This window comes from Gossypium hirsutum, chromosome D08 (assembly GCF_007990345.1).
Source record: "Gossypium hirsutum isolate 1008001.06 chromosome D08, Gossypium_hirsutum_v2.1, whole genome shotgun sequence".
NCBI lineage: Eukaryota > Viridiplantae > Streptophyta > Magnoliopsida > Malvales > Malvaceae > Gossypium > Gossypium hirsutum.
The window spans coordinates 11,291,924-11,311,132 of NC_053444.1; the positions used below are offsets into that span (position 1 = coordinate 11,291,924).

Sequence of the window (19,209 nt, forward strand, 5' to 3'; positions counted from 1 at the left end):
TGATTTTGATCCCTCTACTATGCTCAAAATTTTGGATTTAGTCCTATACTTTAATTTGATTTTTGGTCCTTTTATTTTTATAATTTTGTTAGCTGGAGCGAAGCCATAAATTTGCTTTGGGTCCAAAATCGAATTAAAATAATTTGCGAGACCAAAATCCAATTTTACCATTATATAGTGATTTATAATTTTATAAATTTTGACCGGACTATTTACCATTTTGGGGATGCCCTAATCATCAATTAATCCGAATAATATTATTAACTGTTCGGGTTTAAAATATTGGCGTTGATTTGCGTATAATAGACCAATTCTTAAATTTGAGTAAAATAGAAAGATCAAAACTAAAATTTGACCTAAATATTGGCTACTGCGTTTGGCATCTGCAGTCTTATTTGTCTGCTGCTGTTGAGAGTCGTAAATATTAGCTGTACATACAGAATTAATTCAATATAGAAATGTTCACGTGAGACATTTGTTTTAGAAAAAAAATATGAAGTTTTATGGATTGACAAATTCTTACTAAGTGTATATATATAGATAGATAGATATTAAAGCCTACTTTGGCCCGATACTGACAATGTTTTAGTGAAAACAATGAACTCTGACTGGACCACAGGAGGATGTTTAATTGTTTATGAATCCCCACATGGACTGTTGTTTCAGTTGGCAAGTGAATATGAAGACCCATTAACCAATCATGACCGTCCAATGTTTTATCAAATACGGCATGTTTTTTACAAATTTGCATAATGTGATAGCAGTCTCACTGAGCAAAATGGGTTTTAAAGTCTACGAGTTTTCTAACATCACAATGGCCCCCATGTAGTTGACATTTTAACCTGACTGTACAAAATAGGACCCCGCCCTTCTTGTCTACAAGTGCACAGATCAATGTTTCCTTGAGCTTTGATCATGTCTATTCCTCTCTGAGAAGAGTTGATGCCTGTAAGATGACCATGCAACATTAAAAGAACAAAACGAAACAGTACAAGTTCCCACTACGAGTATGGTTAGATTTTTCTAAGTTACATATATATATATATTTGGAGGATCTTTGGATACTTCAAGAAGAATGAATAGTCTGAGCAACATAGATTGTGAAACTGATCTATAACGTGCCTTGTTTCTGGTTCAAACTTAGGTGCTCATATGACTAGCATGTGGGGAAATTTAGATGATCTTACATGTGAGAATGAGCTCAACTACTATGCCAAGCAAATATCAGAATGATGGCCCTGATCAGTTTAGCTAAGTAAACCACAGTTTCAGATTATCTCAACAGGCCTGTACACACGGCCAAGATGGTGCAGATTCGGGGATAATATTTATTATATAAATTCCAATACATTTACCTCTGATATTCCAATTTTTGGATGACAATCCCGTTTAACAGAAGCTCTGAACTATACACTGTTGCTCCTGCATTAAAGTAAACTTGTTCAATTACCACAAAGCTGAGTGATCATTTATTAGAAAGAAACGGGACATCATGATAATGGTGTAAAAACCTTTCTCAACTAAAGGTTTACAGATTGCCAGATCTTGTTCACAGGAAAGAATCAAGAGATCATCTGGAATCTTTTGATCTTTTGCTTCCACTACCTGAGGAGAAATTCTCAGAAAATCATTACTTTACCATATTGTCCTAAGATAGAGAAAACATAAAAGGAATATAGATAAAGTTATATCAACGATATTCGAACACCATTAGTGACTGATAGCTGCAGGCTACCTATTAAGGTAGATAGATACACATACCTCACCTCCAACTGCTTTGGCCAAGCTAGCAATCATCTCTTTGTTAGGTTTAACAGTTTGGGTGATGCAGATTCTTCTGTCCTGCCAAGGGATATTAGATATCAGCATACAGGATATTCCAGTAATGTAAGAAGTGTCTAAGGAACTAATCTGGTTTCAAATAAATCAGATATCCACATACAACCACCTTTAGAAGTGGATACCGTCTTGCTCGAGCCAATGAAACAGCCATATTAAAACCAATTTCCTTTTCCCTTTTGGAGTCCCTCAGGATGTAATTTCTCTCATCTAATAAGCAACTTGCCTGCCCACAGCTATCAAGCCATAGATTAGTCACCACTGATTTTCCAAGAGCAATGGCTTCCAACATGTTCCTCGTACGCACAAATTTGTCTGCTATGAAATGTGTGGCATCCAAAGAACATGATGTGATAGAAATACCCAGTCGTGCAGCAATCTGTTCAAAATAAAAGCAAATCAAAGAATTTTACAACTAGATTTATGAATTATCTCGTTGTTGAATAAGAAACAAAAAAAGGCTACACCTTTTTCTGCTGCTTGACTACATCATCATCCAAATGCTGGCTAAACAGGACTCGAATATATGCCAGCTCTTTTCGTGCTCTGAAGCCTCTGTGGGTAAAATCAGACATTAACTTAGGAACACCTAACCCAATAAGCTCTTTCAAAAGTGATGGTTTTGGTAGGTTTTTGTTGCAAGGTTTCCTGTGATATACGTAGGGTCTGTTGTTGAGTGATGCCTCATTCACACCTTTTTTACAACAAAGTGTAGTGATGCACTCCTTACCAGAGGGTTCAATAGTATTTCTCAGTGGTTCTCCAAAATTATGGTTCTTTAAACCATTGATGATTGATGTAGAATCCACATAATATGGCTTCTCAGTTTGGGCGGCATTGACTCCATCCAAGTCCCAAGCACTTTCTCTTATGTTTGGGGCTGCTAAATCACTGTTTGTAGTAACGCCTGAAACTTGTTCTTTACAGTTCTGTCTTGATAAACTTTCATCAGAATTACTTTCTAAAGAAGGCCAAGAGAGGGAAGTACACATTCGTCCTTTCATGTTGAAGTTACTAGAATTGGTTTCATCATCTTCTGGCATTTTTTTATTTCTGACAGGATCCAGTTTGTGTTCTTCTGCACCAACACTAGTGAATGAAGCATGCATGTTACTCTTTCCACTGGAATGGATCGGCACTTTCCGTTGTGTTCTTTTGCCTTTGGGACAGTTCCATGTATCTAATCTCAAATATCTGGCTATAGCAGCTTCTTGTGGACTACTTCGTTGTTCACTCAATTTGCCGTCAAGAGTTTCAGCAGAGGCATATGAATGCAGCTTGGTGCATTTCTGCTTGCCACTCAATAACTTAGGTGGATCAGCAACCACGCTCTTCCTCTTTCTCTTATATGTTAGAATACTTCCCTCCTTAACATTATTGGTCATTACTCTTGGTTTCTCCATTTGATCCTTAATCTTTTTTACATTAGCTCCTCCCTTGCAGTGCCTAGTTTGATGAATGATAGGTTCCTCCTGTGACAATTGTTTCCTGCACAAGTTCTGCATATCAGGAGTGAATGCAGTCACGTAAGTCTCACAGTTTTCTAGGTTGTTCTGGCTCACAGATTCATCCAACTTTGATTGCATGCTCTTAGATGTTTCGGGTTTTAGTTTGTGACTCAACTCCTGATAATTACAATTCCATGATGAACTAGAAATATTCTTGCTATATCTTCTAGCAGAACGCTTTCTTCGAATTGACTCTTTTCCAACTTCTCCTATCTCACAAGCAGCAACCTTTTGAAGGGAATGATGCACCAAATGGGTTCTACTCATTGCTTCACCTTCCAGAAGATCTGTGAGGGCACCCTCTACAGCTTCACATGTATCACAAGCTTTACAACTGGGAGGGAGGCCGTAACATAGAGCTTCCATCGCTTCTGCAGCTATTTGGGTGCTAAAGCCAACATCAAACATGACTGGTATGTCTCTTGCAGTACCACTAGCTTCAAACTTTTCTGATGATGATTTTGTCTTCATGAGTTCGTCCACCTCCTTAAAAGATCCATTTACCATATTCCCTTCTGATTCTTTTTCTATCCCGATACTGGCTTTCAAACCCTGATCCTTGAACCCTGAAAGTGAATGACGGCGTGCATGCTCCTCTTCATGCTCATTGCTTAAACTTCTTTGCCCTTTATTGTGAAGATGTTGATGGCTTAAGTCTCCAAATTCAGAAGCCCCTGTCATTCTCTTGCTAAAGGAATCAGTCTCTCCCTGATGACAACTCTCAAACCATTCAAAGGTTCCCACTTTTTTGACCGGGGATCCCCGATTGATTATCTTAGCCAAATGTCGAGTTCCCTTTGCACTGGAGACAAGAGGCGATTTAGTCCTCGTTCTCTCTTCAACTCCTTGACACAAATCCACACTATTAAAGCTCAAAAAGTTATCCACGAAGCAAAGTGCAATAGCTTGGGACGACTCTCCAGGTTCCTGAGAATTGACATATTCCAACCTTCTAATCTCATGATCACCTATAGACAATTGAGGCACATCCTTTTTCCCATCACGTCTATCATGACCCATGGAAGATCTTTTCGTCCCTTCAATTCAAACCACAGAAAATGATTTACTAATAATTACTATGCACCATAAGATTCAACCAAAACATAAACACAAAGCAATCATGTTGATCTCAATTTGCTAAGAGAAAAAAGGGGGTACAATGACGTTGAATAAAAATTTTAAAACAAAACAAAACCAATTAAAGACTAACCTGCACTAAGTTGTTTGTCAATTGAATCAACATCTAAACAAGGGCTTTGCCCTTCCCTCTTCTTTGACACATTCTTTTCACTTCCACCAGTGACCTTTCTACAATTAAAGAGAGTTATAGTCTCGGTTCTACAACTTCCTTCATCTTCACTATCAAGCACAATTTCCATATCAAGCTCACACATTACCTGTTCAACTTTCACATCCTCCACATGACCCATATAATCATCACCATCATCATTATCCATTACTTCAGTGCCAAAGCAAGCTTTCTCCAACTGGGTTTCATTTTCATTTACAGGACTATCAAGCACAACAGTATTTATTTGGATCAAACTTTGAGAATTTTCTTGATGATTAACGAGAATCCCCCAAAATCATGTAGAAAAAAAAAGGGGGGCAACAATTGAAATGTTGAAAGGAAAAAAGATTACCGGATGGATGGGGAGTGAGACTCAAAGAGTAGAGTGTGAGTTTCAATTTGTTAATGTTGGATTTTTCTCAGTGATCAACGATGATTTGGTGGGAAACCTCAAATTCTTAAATGATGGATGGGAAAGCTAATGTGGTGGCATAATAAAACCCCATTTTTATGCATCAAAAGCATTTTGGGATTTTTTGAGTTTTGATTTTTGGAGGGGAAATAATAACAAAAAAATGTACCTGAAGGGTCGGGCGGGAAACTATTCAATTAAAGGTAAATATAAATAACTTTGTTTGAGACCAACGAACAAAGTGGGCATTTGGTCTAGTGGTATGATTCTCGCTTAGGGTGCGAGAGGTCCCGAGTTCAATTCTCGGAATGCCCCCCGTTTGTTTTTTGTGTTACTGACCAATATGTCCACGTTTCGGCGCCTCTGAGCCAAAAAATTTAAAAAAAAAGGAAAATTTAAAAAGGGGCGTTCCGAGAATCGAACTCGGGACCTCTCGCACCCAAAGCGAGAATCATACCACTAGACCAAACGCCCAGATGGTTGTACTTCTTTGCAAAAAAAACAAAACTAATTAATTTATTCTTTCAGCTAGAGATATGCATAAATATATTTAAAAATCAAAATATAGCCTGGTTTTTTACATGTATGCAGTATGCAGTGTAAAATAATGTCAAATATCATGTATTTAAATACCTTGATTTTATTTAAATTTTAAAGTATTTCATACAATAAGTACAATATATTTTTTAGGAAACAATATATTCTATTTATTCTTTTATATTTTTAAAGGAATTAAGTAAGTTAAACTGTTTTTTTAGACCCAAGTAAAATTTTTTAATATTATTTATTTAAATATGTGTTTTCAAAATTTAATTTTTAGAATACGTTTTTAAGGATATCGATGTTGAGTTTAAGGGACACGTGTTAATATATCAAGAGAAAAGTACTACAAAATATAGTTAACCGTGTCTCAGCTCTTATGGATATTGAGTTCTGAACAATAAATACTCTACCCATTTATCTTTTTCTCTCACCTAAAATATTTTCAAACTCAAAAGAAAATTGTGTTTTTATTTATTTTTTGAGATAAAAATAGTTGCAGTAATTAGGGGTGAGCATTCGATCGAATCGAAAATTTTCGAGTTAATCGAGTTTTCGAATCTCATTTTATCATCCTAACTTTATTTCAAGTTTTCTCGAATCGAGTCGAGTGAGATGGAATTCGAATCGAATCGAGTCGAGTGAGATGGAATTCGAATCGAATCGAATATATTTGTTCGAGTTAAATTTTAAAAAATAATTTTGGGTCCTTGTAACCATTGCCACCCATCGTAATAAAATCTGTCCACCTTAATCAATTTTTTTATTAACTTTCATCACTTTATAATTTATTTATTAATTTTTTATATACTGGTTAGCTTCTTTGCTTGCTTAGTTGTTTCAATTATCTTCAGATTCTTGTCATATTTTAGAATTAAAAAATATATTAAATGTAAAAATATGATTTTTTAATAAAAGTTATTTTAAAAATAAAATGTGAAATTGATACCAATATAAAATTTTAACACGAATATTTTATGACATAATTAATAATTCAATTTTAATATAAATATTCAATATGATTAAACAATTCAATAATATAAATAATATAAAATGTGAAATTTAATTTAAAAATATAAATAGTAGATATAAATAAAATTATTACTATTTATGTTTAGTGATTTTTTTTGGATATTTTGATTTTTTATTTGGGAGTAAAGGGAGAGAAGTAAAAGTTTAGGGGAAAAATAAAAAGTTTTGGGGAATAAAAGTTTGAGGGAAAGTAAATAGGGGGAGTAAAATTTTGGAGGGAAAATATTAAAAAAAAAATTGGAGGGGGGAGGGTTTGGGATAGATGGGAGGTGGGATGGGAAGAGAATAAAAGTTTTAGGGGAAAAGTGGGAGTGAGTAAAAATTTTGGGGGAAAATAAAATGTTTTGAGGGTTTTGAGGAGTAAAATTTTGAGAAAAAATAAATGGGAGAGTAAAATTTTGGTGGGAAATGAATTTTGGGTAGATTGGGGGTTGAGAGGGGAGGGGAGTAAAAGTTTTGGGGGGAAAGTGAGAAGGAGTAAAAGTTTTGAGGGAAAAGTAAAAAGGTTTGGGAGTTTTGGGTAAAAATGTAAAATATTATAGTTTGATATTTGAATTATTCGAGTTATTCGAATTTGAAAACTCAACTCGATTCGAACTCGAAATTCGAAAAAGAAAATTCGAGTTGATTCGAATAATTCAATTAACTCGAATAACTCGATTCGTTTAACTCGAAATTCAAATTTTTTTCAATTTTTTCAAGTCGAATCGAGTTTTACTCACCCCTAGCAATAATATTTTAGAAATAACACATAGCAAACCATCGGGGATAATAAAAGAAGAGTTATTGTGAATAAAGTGTCTTGTCTATTTTATGTGTCAGAGACAAATACGTTTTTGTTGATTGTAATCTCGCAAGAGTAGCCTGGTTTGGTTACCCTGTATCCAAAGTTTTAACCTTACCTCAATTTGAAATAGCAGATTGGATGATACAGTGGCTACAGAGCAAGGAGTTGTACAGTTTGTTCACATGAGGAATGGAGTTATTTTTGAGAAAGAAACCCCCCTACATTTCAAACTTTGGGTATTAGCTCGTAATCTAGACTCCAAATCAAGGCATTTGCAGTTGTAGTCGTGGAGATATGAACTTAAATCCAGAATAATTTACAAAAAGATTTATTCACACACACAAAAATCCAAGCTCCCACTATTACCCTCTCTTGCTTCCAAAGGAAAAGGAATGGGTCTCAATCTCATGTTGCTATTCTATCAAATCTAATCATAACAACAAAATTAAATATTTATTCTCCAAAAAGGAAATACACTACCCACTTTTTTTGTGTATAATTTTTCTTTTATTTACTAAAACTAAAACCTAAGTCTTATCTGGAAAATTATTTTTACGACTACTATCATCTACTCCCTACCAATTAACACCATTTATCTCATTATTTTTCTAATTTATTTTTTATAAGTAAATTATTGCCATAATATTTTTTTAGCCTTTTAATTTTATATAAAAGAAATTATATTAGCCATTCATTTAATTTTATATCACTTTTAACATTTAAATTTGATTTTTTTTGTCAAATCACCTTGAAATAGTTAGAAAAGTTAACGGTTGTCATCCACGTGTACACTATATTAACAAAGTTAATAAACGTTAATTTTTCATTCAATTTAGGATAATTTGACAATAAAAAATCAAATAGAGAGTTAAAATGACTTTTTTACTTGATAAAGTTGAAGGGTGAAAAAGATAATTGTGGCTAAATTATTTTGAAAATTTTAATTTAATAATACATAGATGAGTGAGTTTAATTGGTAAGAGCAAAAATAGCTATAAGTTATTGTGGTATGAGAGACTTATGGAAACAAAACTCTTGTGACTGTAGGGTTGCTTTGCTTAAAACAAATACAAAATCTACAGTTTCTCCAAACTCATCCAATTTCATGTTCCATGGAGAATTCTTCACCCCAGTTTCAAAGGCTTTGGTATGTTACTCTATAATAATTTACAATCAAATTTTGGTTCTCTACTTTTCATCTCAAATCTGTTTTTGATTTGATTGGATTTAATTTGATGTTTGTACAAAGAGATTTCTTTTTTTACTGATGAACATGAAATACATATACAGGACGAATAAACGTGACCAAATGACATCCAAGGACTGGACTCATCTTCCTCTTTTACCATCCATTGTCGATCGTTTAGGCCTAATCGACCTTCTCCGATTCCGAGCCGTCTGCAAGGATTGGAACTCCGCTTCGTTTGCCGCCACCGCCGAGATCGATGCCATACCAGACCAAGAGCCGTGGTGCCTAATATACGGCGGAACAATTCCGAATGCAGCTTGATTACCGAATCGGATGGAAAACACACCATTTATATCCCAGAAATGAACGGAGCAACCTGCCTGGCATCTAGTCTAGGGTGGCTCTTACTCTTTCGTGAAGGCTCAATGTTCTTCTTTTGCCCTTTGTCCGGTGCCAAAATAGACCTCCCAGGTCCATTCCCTCACACTGCAATCAACGACCACGTAGCGGTCTTTTCGGCCCCGCCGACTTCGAAAGACTGTGTCGTCGCCGTTGTCAGTCGAACTGAAACTGAAACACTCGAGCTGCACATGATCGAACGTGGAGCCACAGCTTGGACCGAGCACAAGCTCGCATCCATGGTTCCGACCAAAATTCAATACGCCGCACACTACAACGGGGGGTTTTATTTCTTCGACAACAAGTCGGATTCGATGGTGTATATGTCGATCGAGCAACGAGAGCTCCGCCTGGGGAAAGTACGGTACATGAAGTCGGCAAAAGACAAGAGCATCCCATTGAGATTCCGCACCAATTCTGAGAAGGAAAATATGAAGAAGCGATTGGGATTGGAAGATGGGGTTCAAGTTTCTATCTGTGGGACGGTCGTGTCTTGTGAGAGTTCTGCTGATAAGATGGTGCCTTATGAAAACACCGGGGTTGGTGCCGATGACGCTGAAGGACGTCAAATCGTTAAAGCTGCGTGGTTTCAGCCTCGGTTCCATCGGGTTAGCCAAAACCAAAGTTGGTGACCTCAGGATTTTAGAGTTCTTTTGTTTTTACATTATTAGGCTTAGTTTGCATATGTTACAGTCAAGTTCCATGCAACTTGTTCAATTGTTTTGAACTCCTTTTTTTTCTAGGAATGCCTGCTTAATGCCATCATATTCATATACATTCATACATACAGCTTGGTCAAAGCTTGCTTACTAATTAAATTTTCTCGAAATTCATATTGCTATTCAAGAAGTTACAAGTACAGTATAAGGCCCAAAAAATGCTTGAAAAACCGTAGTAATCTCAACCCTAGTCATTTGCCACAAACGGAGTCCAAGTGTTGCCGCAACACCTCTGGCATGCACGCCTCCATCAAGGGAGGTCATGTCACAGTAGAGCCGCAAAAGAAGCGTCGACAGCCACCTTGCATTCGGGCAGAGAACCAAAGAAGGGTCGGTCGACTTAAACTTGAGTTGATCCAGCAACCAAATTTGTTGGGCTTGAGAGTTAACATCGCAACTGTTCTGGACTCCATGTTGCGGAGAGTCAGAGACATAATACTGACGGTACATAACATGTACAGGCCCAATTTTGCCCGAGCCCAGTACACTCAAAGCAGATCAAGACCAAACTAAAAGTCAATAAACAGTCCAAATTACAAATCAGCAGGCCTAGACCAGCAAAATAATAAAACAAGCCCAAAACCTATAGCCTAATATTCAAAAACCCTAGCCCAACACCCAATAACAGAAAACAACAATCCCTAACCTTAGGTGCGCCGCACCTAGGGCCTGCTGGTCAACCACCCGCCGCTTTAGCAGCCACCAAATCCTGCTACCGCCACCTACTCTCTGCCACCGCCGTCGTCCACTTGCCTGCAGAGAAACGACAAGAATAGATTTATATCTTGTAAAAATGGCTATAAAAGCCTAAGAAAACAAATTGTAAAAGGGGGATTTTTTTTTCTTTTCTTTCGGCTAAAAGCCGAACCTGCTGTAAAAGGAGAGGAGTTTTTTGAGGTTTCTTTCGGAAATAAAAAGGATCCAAGAAAAAATAAAGAGCAAAGAAACACAAAGGTTTTCCTAGTTTCTAACTTTATTTATTTATTTATTCGTTTTTCTACTTTTGGTTTTTAATAATATACAAAATATAAATATATACATAACATATAAAAAAGATAATAATAAAAATATACCTTTTTTTTTATTTTTTTGGCCACCATGTACGGTGGCCGGCGCGGCGGCGGAGGTGGCGTTGGCCGGATTCTAGGCTGGTGCCCGGATGGGGGGAGAGGAAATTTGAGAGAATTTCTTTTTTTTTTTTGAGAGAAATAAGGAAAATGCATTTTTAAAAAAAAACTTGACTTTTATAGGCCCCAAAACGATGTTGTTTTGAGCAGGCCTCTCAGGCACCAAAACGGCGTCATTTTGGCCTAACCCAATCCACCCGACCCGAACCGCCTAGGATCCGCGTGTTTTTAGACAAAGGGGGCTATTTGCGTCCTCAGTCCTTCCTCTTTTGAGGCTGGTTACAATTGGGTCCTATCCTTTTTTTTTATTTTGCCACAGATTTCCATTTTTCTTTCGATTTGGTCCATAGACCCTGTGCACAGACCTCGCTGGAACGACGTTGTTTAATTAACGTGGGAATATTTCCCTTTTGGTCCTCTTCTTTTCACGCGCGTTATGATTTAATCCTTTTCGGTTTTTTTTCATTTTTTAATTTCGACCCTAAAATTTAGTCTAGTTTCCAATTTAATCCTCTATTTGTTATTTTAGTTATTTTATTATTAAATTAATTATTTTAATATTATTATTACTATTATATTACATCATTAATATTAATATTACTATTATTTACTTATTTATACTTTTTAAACTTCAAATTTTATTATTCATATATATAGGCATATTTTTTATAATATATATACATTTTTTTAATATATACGTATTTGTATATTCTATAATTTATGTACATATCTATGTATATATTTAATTTTCATAAATATATGTACATACTTATATCTCATGTATATCTCTATAATTTAAATACATATCCATACGTATCAATACACATTTTATTTTCACGAATATATAAATATACTTACATGTTTTATTTCTCTTTCAATTTTTATATACATTCATACTTATGTATATCTTTTACTCTTTTTATAATCTTATTCACTTTTTTTATTTATTTCTTTATTTATATTTTTATTATTAGTTAGAAAGAATGTTTTAGTTTTATTTATTTATATACTTGTTATTTTGCATGATATTATTTTGTCCTTTTATTTTACTTTGTTGCTATTGTTCCTATTATCTATGCTCACATTATCGTATTCATTAGCATTTTGTTACGCATATTAATACTATACATCAAAAGAAATTTCAAAGTAAGGCAATGTTTTGCGTTTGGAAATTCGAGAAAACGTGCCCTAATGTGCTGGGTTTCGATTTTCTCGTTCGACCAAATAGCCAAATATCCTTTAAATTTTTTTTCAAAGTAAGGCAATGTTTTGCGTTTGGAAATTCAAGAAAATGTTCCTTAATGTGCTGGGTTTCGATTTTTTTCTCGTTTGACCAAATAGACAAATATCCTTTTAAAAAAATTCAAAATAAAAAACGTTCCTTAATGTGCTGGGTTTCGAATTTTTTCTCGTTCGACCAAATAGACAAATATCCTTTTAAAAAAAATTTCAAAATAAGGCAATATTTCGCGTTTGGAAATTCGAGAAAATGTACCCTAATGTGTTGGGTTTCGATTTCTCGTTGGACCAAATAGCCAAATATCCTCTTAAATTTTAATCCATGTCATTCGAGTTTTAAGGATCGTACTTTAAATCTCTTTAAAGTTTTCACTTTTCGACATTAAGACATTAACTAATCAACTAGGTACCAATTTTTGGGCGTTAAGAGGGTGCTAATCCTTCCTCGTACGTAACCGACTCCCGAACTTGTTTTTCTGAATTTCGTGGACTAAAATCGTTGTTTTAATAAAATCAAATCGTTTATTAAAAACAACCACTTTTTGAGGTGATCCAATCACACCTCATTAAAAAGGATTGGTGGCGACTCCCGTTTTTTTCGTTTTTGTTTTAAAATCCAAGTCGGCCCGTTTTATCCAAAAAATTGTGTCAACATAACATACAGATGAAAAATAGGGGAAATACTTATGAGGAGTAGGAGGTTGAAGAAACCAATGAAAGTGATTGGATTTGAAGTTAATTCGCCTAGAAAAAATAGAAAGGAAGGCAAAAAAGTGAATATAGTCCCATTCAAAATCTTGTTTAAAAATACCAAAAGAGTCCAACTTTACAAATACAATTTCTATTTATTACTGCAAATGGTGATGCGATGCTCTTAAGATGAAATCACAATCTTCTCGACAAATTCAACTTACGCGTTTAAATTACTAATGCATGCGTGAGCTTGTTGAGTTTTAGCAAGAACATAAGGATAAACATATTTTTCTTCTCGCGTTATTAGTGTTGAGCCTCTTAGAATTATCCATATTTCATTTATGCTCCCAAATTAGCTTTTTTACCGAATTCAAACTTGATTATCGAATTATGGGCTCAACTTACATATTAATTGTGTAACACCTTGATACCCGACCCAATCGTCGGGTTTGAGCTACAATGTGTTACATTTGTTGCCTGAACAATTACAATCAAACTACATTCGATTTATACCATTAAATGATTAAATTTCAAACAATACATGCATACAAAAAGATATACATTTGTTTTCAGGTCTTATACAAGCTTACTAAAGCTCTATTACTAACTCGAAATCGAATTAGGACCAAATTATAAAAATTTCAAAATGCCGAATTGACGTTGCGACTTCGGGGGTTCCTCGTCACGACACAACATATTGATTAGGTCTTATCGCGACGTTAAGAGACGACGTCGCAACGTGACTCATTGTTTCTAAAAGGTCCAAAATGAAACCAAATTGCAATTGTCTAGATAGCCAAATCAATATTTCTATATCACACTTCAACCAAATACACATCTCCAACAAGTTTAATTCTAAACATTATTTCCATACGTACACAATTACATTTGCAAAATTAACTATTTCATCACTTCCATTCAACATTTAAGCTAGATTCATGGTGAAAGGTACTTAAACATTTGACAATTACATATACTCATATAAGCTATAAGTAAGGCAATCTATCAGCCGTTCTTAACATTATAATGAACTTAAACATACAATCCCACCATTTGAGAACAAGTCACATATTACGAAAAAAATCGACTAGAGTTAGGTACATGCCGTATAATGAACAAAGGAGACTTTACAAACATTGATAAGTCGAGGATCTCGGATTGGATGCTGAAATCACCTCTCGAGAACTTGAAATGTATCTATACCTGCGCACGAGAAACAAACCATATGCTGAGCGATAATGCTCAATGATATTTCCATGATTAAAGTGAATATAACATAAGTTAAATCAATTTCATATATTCAATCCAAATTCCATTTCCATTCATCTACTATGCTATTCATACTAATATTTAATCAATATATCAATATACATATGTAACTACAATTACCAATCCATCACATGAATCAATCTATACACGTTTCAATTACCAAATCTAAAGATTAAACCATATTAACATATTAGCATCATTGATTTCACATTATTTTCAATTCTATTCAATTTAGTCCTTTATCTCGATATTCAATCTCAATTATAACAGCTCAACTCAAATAACCATTATCAACTCACCTAAATGCCAAATTAGGCAAAATATCACAAATATGCAATAAGTAAATTGATCTTGAATCATAAAAGTACAAATCGAAAGCTCGTGTCACTCGTCGTTAGTTCTCGCCTTTCATTTCCCTCTCGACGCCTCTAAGTTGTCTTTAACTAAAAATAATAATTCAATAATAATACAATATCAAATTCTATATAATATCACATTCAATTTCAAATTTATACTTATTTTTCAATTTATTTAATTTAGTCCTTAAACCTGAGACAAGCATTTTATTCAATCTAGAGCTTCGAATTAAAATCTGATTTCACATATATTCATTAAGGACATCCTACTTTCTATTCTTACTGAAATTTCATAATAGTTTTACATTTTATTCAATTTGGTCCTTAATGTACGGAGCTAATAATTAAGCTTTACAATTTAGTCCTTTTCATAATCTAAGATTAATTTCTATCAATTTCACACCTAATTCTTCCAATTCTCAACAATGTAACTTATCAAAATTTCAATATTTGAAATAATTGACACTTGGGCTAGCTAAATCAAGCTCCCATGATAAAAAAAATCTATAAAAATCAAAAGAAAATGACTTAGGGACTTACTTGCAATAGTAGCTAAAATTTAGAAGAATTTTGAAGCTTTCTTTCTTTTCTTTAGTTATAGTGAACGATGGGTGATTGGAGAAGATGACAATTCTCCATTCACCTAAGCATTAACATTAGATTAATTTAATTAATCTTACTTAAATTAGTTAATTATTTTATTGTTAAACTTAAGTTAATCACAATTAAGTGTTTAGTGGAATCATTAGTAACGTCCACTTTCCACTATTCTAATTGGGTTTATTTTTTGGTCATTTGGATAATTATTATGTAGGTCCCCAAGCCTAAATCTAATTAAAAATCTATAGCAATTAAACTTTTGCAATTAAGTTATTGAGCCTTAATTAACTATAATTTTGGCTAAATTTTGTAACATCCCTCGCCCATCTCCGTCATCGAATTTGGGTTACGAGATGCTACGGCAATTAAAAAGTCAAGAATATGCAATTTCAATTCAATGTTCACTTAAAATGTTCAATAATAGATAATTATTCAATGATCATAGCATTCATACAAAAACGGGGCTTAAATTGAACCTAAAAAGCTTTAAAATTAGTTTAGAAACAAGTAGAGAATAATTTGAAACAAAACAGAAAAGTAAGGTAAAAGCAGAAAATAGGGGTCACACGACCGTGTGATAGGTGGATGTCGTGTGGTGCTATGAGACATGGCCTTATTTAATTAAGTTTGAACTTGGTAGAAATTGAAGTTGAATGTTAGACTTGAATGTTATTTGTGATGGTGCCTTATGCCATATTTGTTAGAATTGGGTAAATGACATGATTTGATATGTTTTTGGTGTGATGATTTGTTAATGGTATACTTGTGGCATAAGTAAGCATGAATATGTGAGACTTGCAATTGAAGGTAAATTTAGGTTCACATGGTTTGCCACACGATTTGACACACGACCATGTGCTTCACATGAGCATGTGGCATGACCGTGTTGTAGGTGATTTCCATATACACGAGCCATTTAATCATCTCATTTGTACAATATCATTCACGATCAAGTCACGTTATAATACTAGAAATCATGAAAACATATACAAGTCATCAACAATGCATTATAACCAAATATCAATTACATATCAACATCATGTCATTTAACCATTGAAATTCAGCCCGATGAACTACATGAATAAATATAGATACGTGGTTATCCATCCAAAACACGTCAAAATACTCAACCAAGCCAATCCAACCAATAACACGCTTGGGCACCAAGTGTTTAGCCCGTAGACTAACATCCCTTTAGAAACATGCTTGGGCACCAAGTGCCAAGCCCGTAGACTTTACATCTGCCCTTAGGAACACTTTAGATCGCTGTAAATATAATTCGGTAATCCGCAACAAATGTTGGACTCTAGTATATTCAATGTACAATAACAAGTCTTGAATCATCATCTCATCACAAGTCAATCCTGTACAATGCGCAAAATAACCTATTGGCATGCCAATTGTATCCTATCCTATGTTAATCCGGGCTTGATACACGTAACTATATAATAGTTTACATTTCAATCCATTTTCTATCCAATTCAATCATAATATTTCAATTTATAAATAATGTCATAAAATTACAAAATTTTAATATTAATTTTACAAAAATACACAAAATAATACCGTATGAACTTACTAGGGCTAAACAACAAAGATGGCAATATTAGGGACTAATCAACCATTTTCTCTTTTCAACGATTATCTACATGTTCTTGATCTATAGAGTAATTTTTATTTTAATTATCAGTCCAAAATACTTTATAACAATTCATTTGATGCGTAAGACTTCTTATTGATATTTTTCACAATTTTTCTAAACTTTTACATTTTATTCAATTTAGTCCCTAAAACCAAAACAAGTTTATTTTCACAATTAATTCCTAACCCATGTTTCTAAATTCTTAACCATCCCTATCAAAATTTTGGGCCTAGTTGGTAGGCCTAAGCCTAGCCCAGCTCGAAAAATGGGCTGATATTTTTGTTCAAGCCCGACCCATATTATATATGCTAAACTTGGGCCTGACCCATTTTTTGAAAATATTTTATTACATAAAATAAAATTTAAAAATATAGTATATCAAATGCACTAAAAAAGTTAAAACAAATAATTCTCCAAAATTATCAGATTGCATTAACAAAAAATTAAAAAAAAATTGATGAAAACTTATTGCCATTTGTTGGATGTACACCTAATTAACGTTCATAATAATTAATCATTTCTATTTAAAAATAATAATTAATCATTGCTAATGTAATGATGATCTTTTTAAGGGAATAATAAATTTTGCCCAAAATGAAAAACGACAAAGTACAAGAATGAAAAGAATGAAGAACAACAAAGTAAAGGATGGCATCAAGGTTGTTTCATTGAAGTACATTAAAGCTAAAGGACAATACATGAAATTTGATAATTAGTGAAACAACTTGGTAACTAAAACCAACCACAACAAGGTTATATTCTCATACAATTGATGTTGGGAACTTGACAAAATTAAAAAGCTCTACAATATCCAAACAAAAGTTCTAGAATATCTATATATCAAGCAAAATAACACCAAAAATAGTAGTAGAAATTAACACCCAACGACAGCAGTAGAACATTGAAAACAGCAATAGAACAATAGTGAAACAACACCCAAAATAGCATAAAAACAACCTACAAAATGTCATCAACCATTCAAAATATCTAAATATCAAGCAAGCAACATATTTGATTTTATAATAAGCTATAAATTCTAAGGTAAATTATATACCTAAAAAGGAATAGAAGAATTATCGTCCTCATCATCCTCATCGTTATTCTTATCATTGTTGCAATCAATTTCTAATATAAAATAAGAATAAATAGTTAGATAATCAAATTGATAAAATGTTATAAAATTATAACAATAAAACAAGAATAATAATTACCTGTTGAAAATCCCTTAGCTCGCATCCAATCATTAAATCAAACAATAGCTTGAACCATTTTTGGTTTAAGGGAACTCCTCAAAGATGTGATAACTTTCTTTTCCATGCTAAAAGCTGACTTGGAAGCTACAGTTGATATTGGAATTACCAAAAGATCACGAGCTAAAAATGGAAGCTCACGATATCGAATTGAACTTTTGTTCCAATAATTCAATACATCTATTTGGCTATTCAACTCAAGTTCAGGTTCTTCCAAACAAATGTCCAACTGTGACCTTTCACTCTTAGTACTAGATTCACTTAAGTATTGTTTATAATCATCACTCTCATCATAATCTTCTCCCAAATCAACCCTATTAACCTTAAGTTGATGCAAACTAGAATCAATAAGATTATTATCCAAAACATTAAAACTCCCGATCAAAGAGGAATATGTGGATTTAGAGTTCTTAACATACTCATCAAACAAGAGTTTAAGATTGTTAAGAATGGTTTGCACAAAGTCTGAAGCATGAGCATCGTAGATTGTAGTACAACAATACTGCAAATAATTTAACTTGTAACGAGGATATAAAATTGCAGCACATGACAATATCAAAGAATACTCAACTCAATATTTATTAAATTTCTCTTGCATTTGCATAACCATTAGAGTTAAAAATGAATGAGGACCTTTAATTGTATCAATTAAGACATTGTGAAACTCCCAAACCCCTCTAAAATAAAGATTAACCATTGGATACTTAGAACCAGAAAAAACACAAGTCACATCATAAAAGACTTTAAAAAAATTACAAAGAATAGCAACATTTCTCCACTCTTCATCAGAAAGTGAAAATATTAGATAATCTTTATCCTGTTGGCCTTAATAATCTAACACATCTTTATAGTAAAGAATAAATTCAAGCATCAAATAAGTAGAATTCCATCTCTCACACACATCTTGACGTAACTTTTTGGTCACATTCAAATGAAAGCTTTTGTCGGCCACATCATAAATTTTTTCCTACGAATTCCTGACTTTTTTATGTACTTGATTCTATTTCGAATCTTACCAATAACATTATCATTAAGTTCCAAACTAGCTTTAACTATAATATTCAATATATGTGCACAACATCTAACTTGAAAAAAAAGCACCATCATGCAAAAGAGCTCAGTTCGCATGAAAACAATTTTTTAGACAAGAAACCATAATATCGTTATAAGAAGTATTATCCAGAGTGATGTTAACAATTTTCTTGTCTACACCTCACTAAGATGAACATAAAATACGTTCATTTGCTATGTTCAAACCATCATACGGAGAAGATAAAGCTCTAAACCTTATGATTCTCTTTTGTAGCTTCCAATCTT

At 33.6% G+C, this 19,209-nt stretch overlaps 2 protein-coding genes and 2 non-coding genes across 5 annotated transcripts; 2 read left to right on the forward strand and 2 right to left on the reverse strand.

The window, feature by feature from the left end:
* Nucleotides 1-583: 583 nt before the first annotated feature.
* On the reverse strand, nucleotides 584-5,177 carry LOC107913190 (uncharacterized). 2 transcript variants are annotated; one of them, XM_041099845.1, is made up of 8 exons: nucleotides 4,991-5,176; nucleotides 4,558-4,859; nucleotides 2,307-4,384; nucleotides 1,949-2,218; nucleotides 1,762-1,842; nucleotides 1,512-1,605; nucleotides 1,356-1,422; nucleotides 584-946 (listed from the first exon to the last, which is right to left on the reverse strand). In XM_041099845.1, exons 2-8 carry the CDS (start codon nucleotides 4,802-4,804, stop codon nucleotides 892-894), a joined length of 2,892 nt encoding a protein of 963 aa, XP_040955779.1. In that variant the 5' UTR covers nucleotides 4,805-4,859; nucleotides 4,991-5,176; the 3' UTR covers nucleotides 584-891. The 2 variants fall into 2 exon arrangements, 1 of the variants encoding a protein (XP_040955779.1); XR_005917505.1 differs by having other exon boundaries at nucleotides 825-946; nucleotides 1,762-1,837; nucleotides 4,558-5,177.
* Nucleotides 5,178-5,293: 116 nt separating this feature from the next.
* Nucleotides 5,294-5,365, forward strand: TRNAP-AGG (transfer RNA proline (anticodon AGG)). The gene has a single exon. It is a non-coding gene; the product is annotated as a tRNA-Pro (tRNA).
* An 87-nt stretch (nucleotides 5,366-5,452) lies between these two features.
* TRNAP-UGG (transfer RNA proline (anticodon UGG)) lies at nucleotides 5,453-5,524 on the reverse strand. The gene has a single exon. It is a non-coding gene; the product is annotated as a tRNA-Pro (tRNA).
* A 2,896-nt stretch (nucleotides 5,525-8,420) lies between these two features.
* On the forward strand, nucleotides 8,421-10,130 carry LOC107907657 (uncharacterized). The gene is made up of 2 exons (XM_016834994.2): nucleotides 8,421-8,556; nucleotides 8,700-10,130. The coding sequence occupies exon 2, from the start codon at nucleotides 8,961-8,963 to the stop codon at nucleotides 9,627-9,629; it is 669 nt and encodes a 222-aa protein (XP_016690483.1). The 5' UTR covers nucleotides 8,421-8,556; nucleotides 8,700-8,960; the 3' UTR covers nucleotides 9,630-10,130.
* The last annotated feature ends 9,079 nt before the right edge of the window (nucleotides 10,131-19,209 follow it).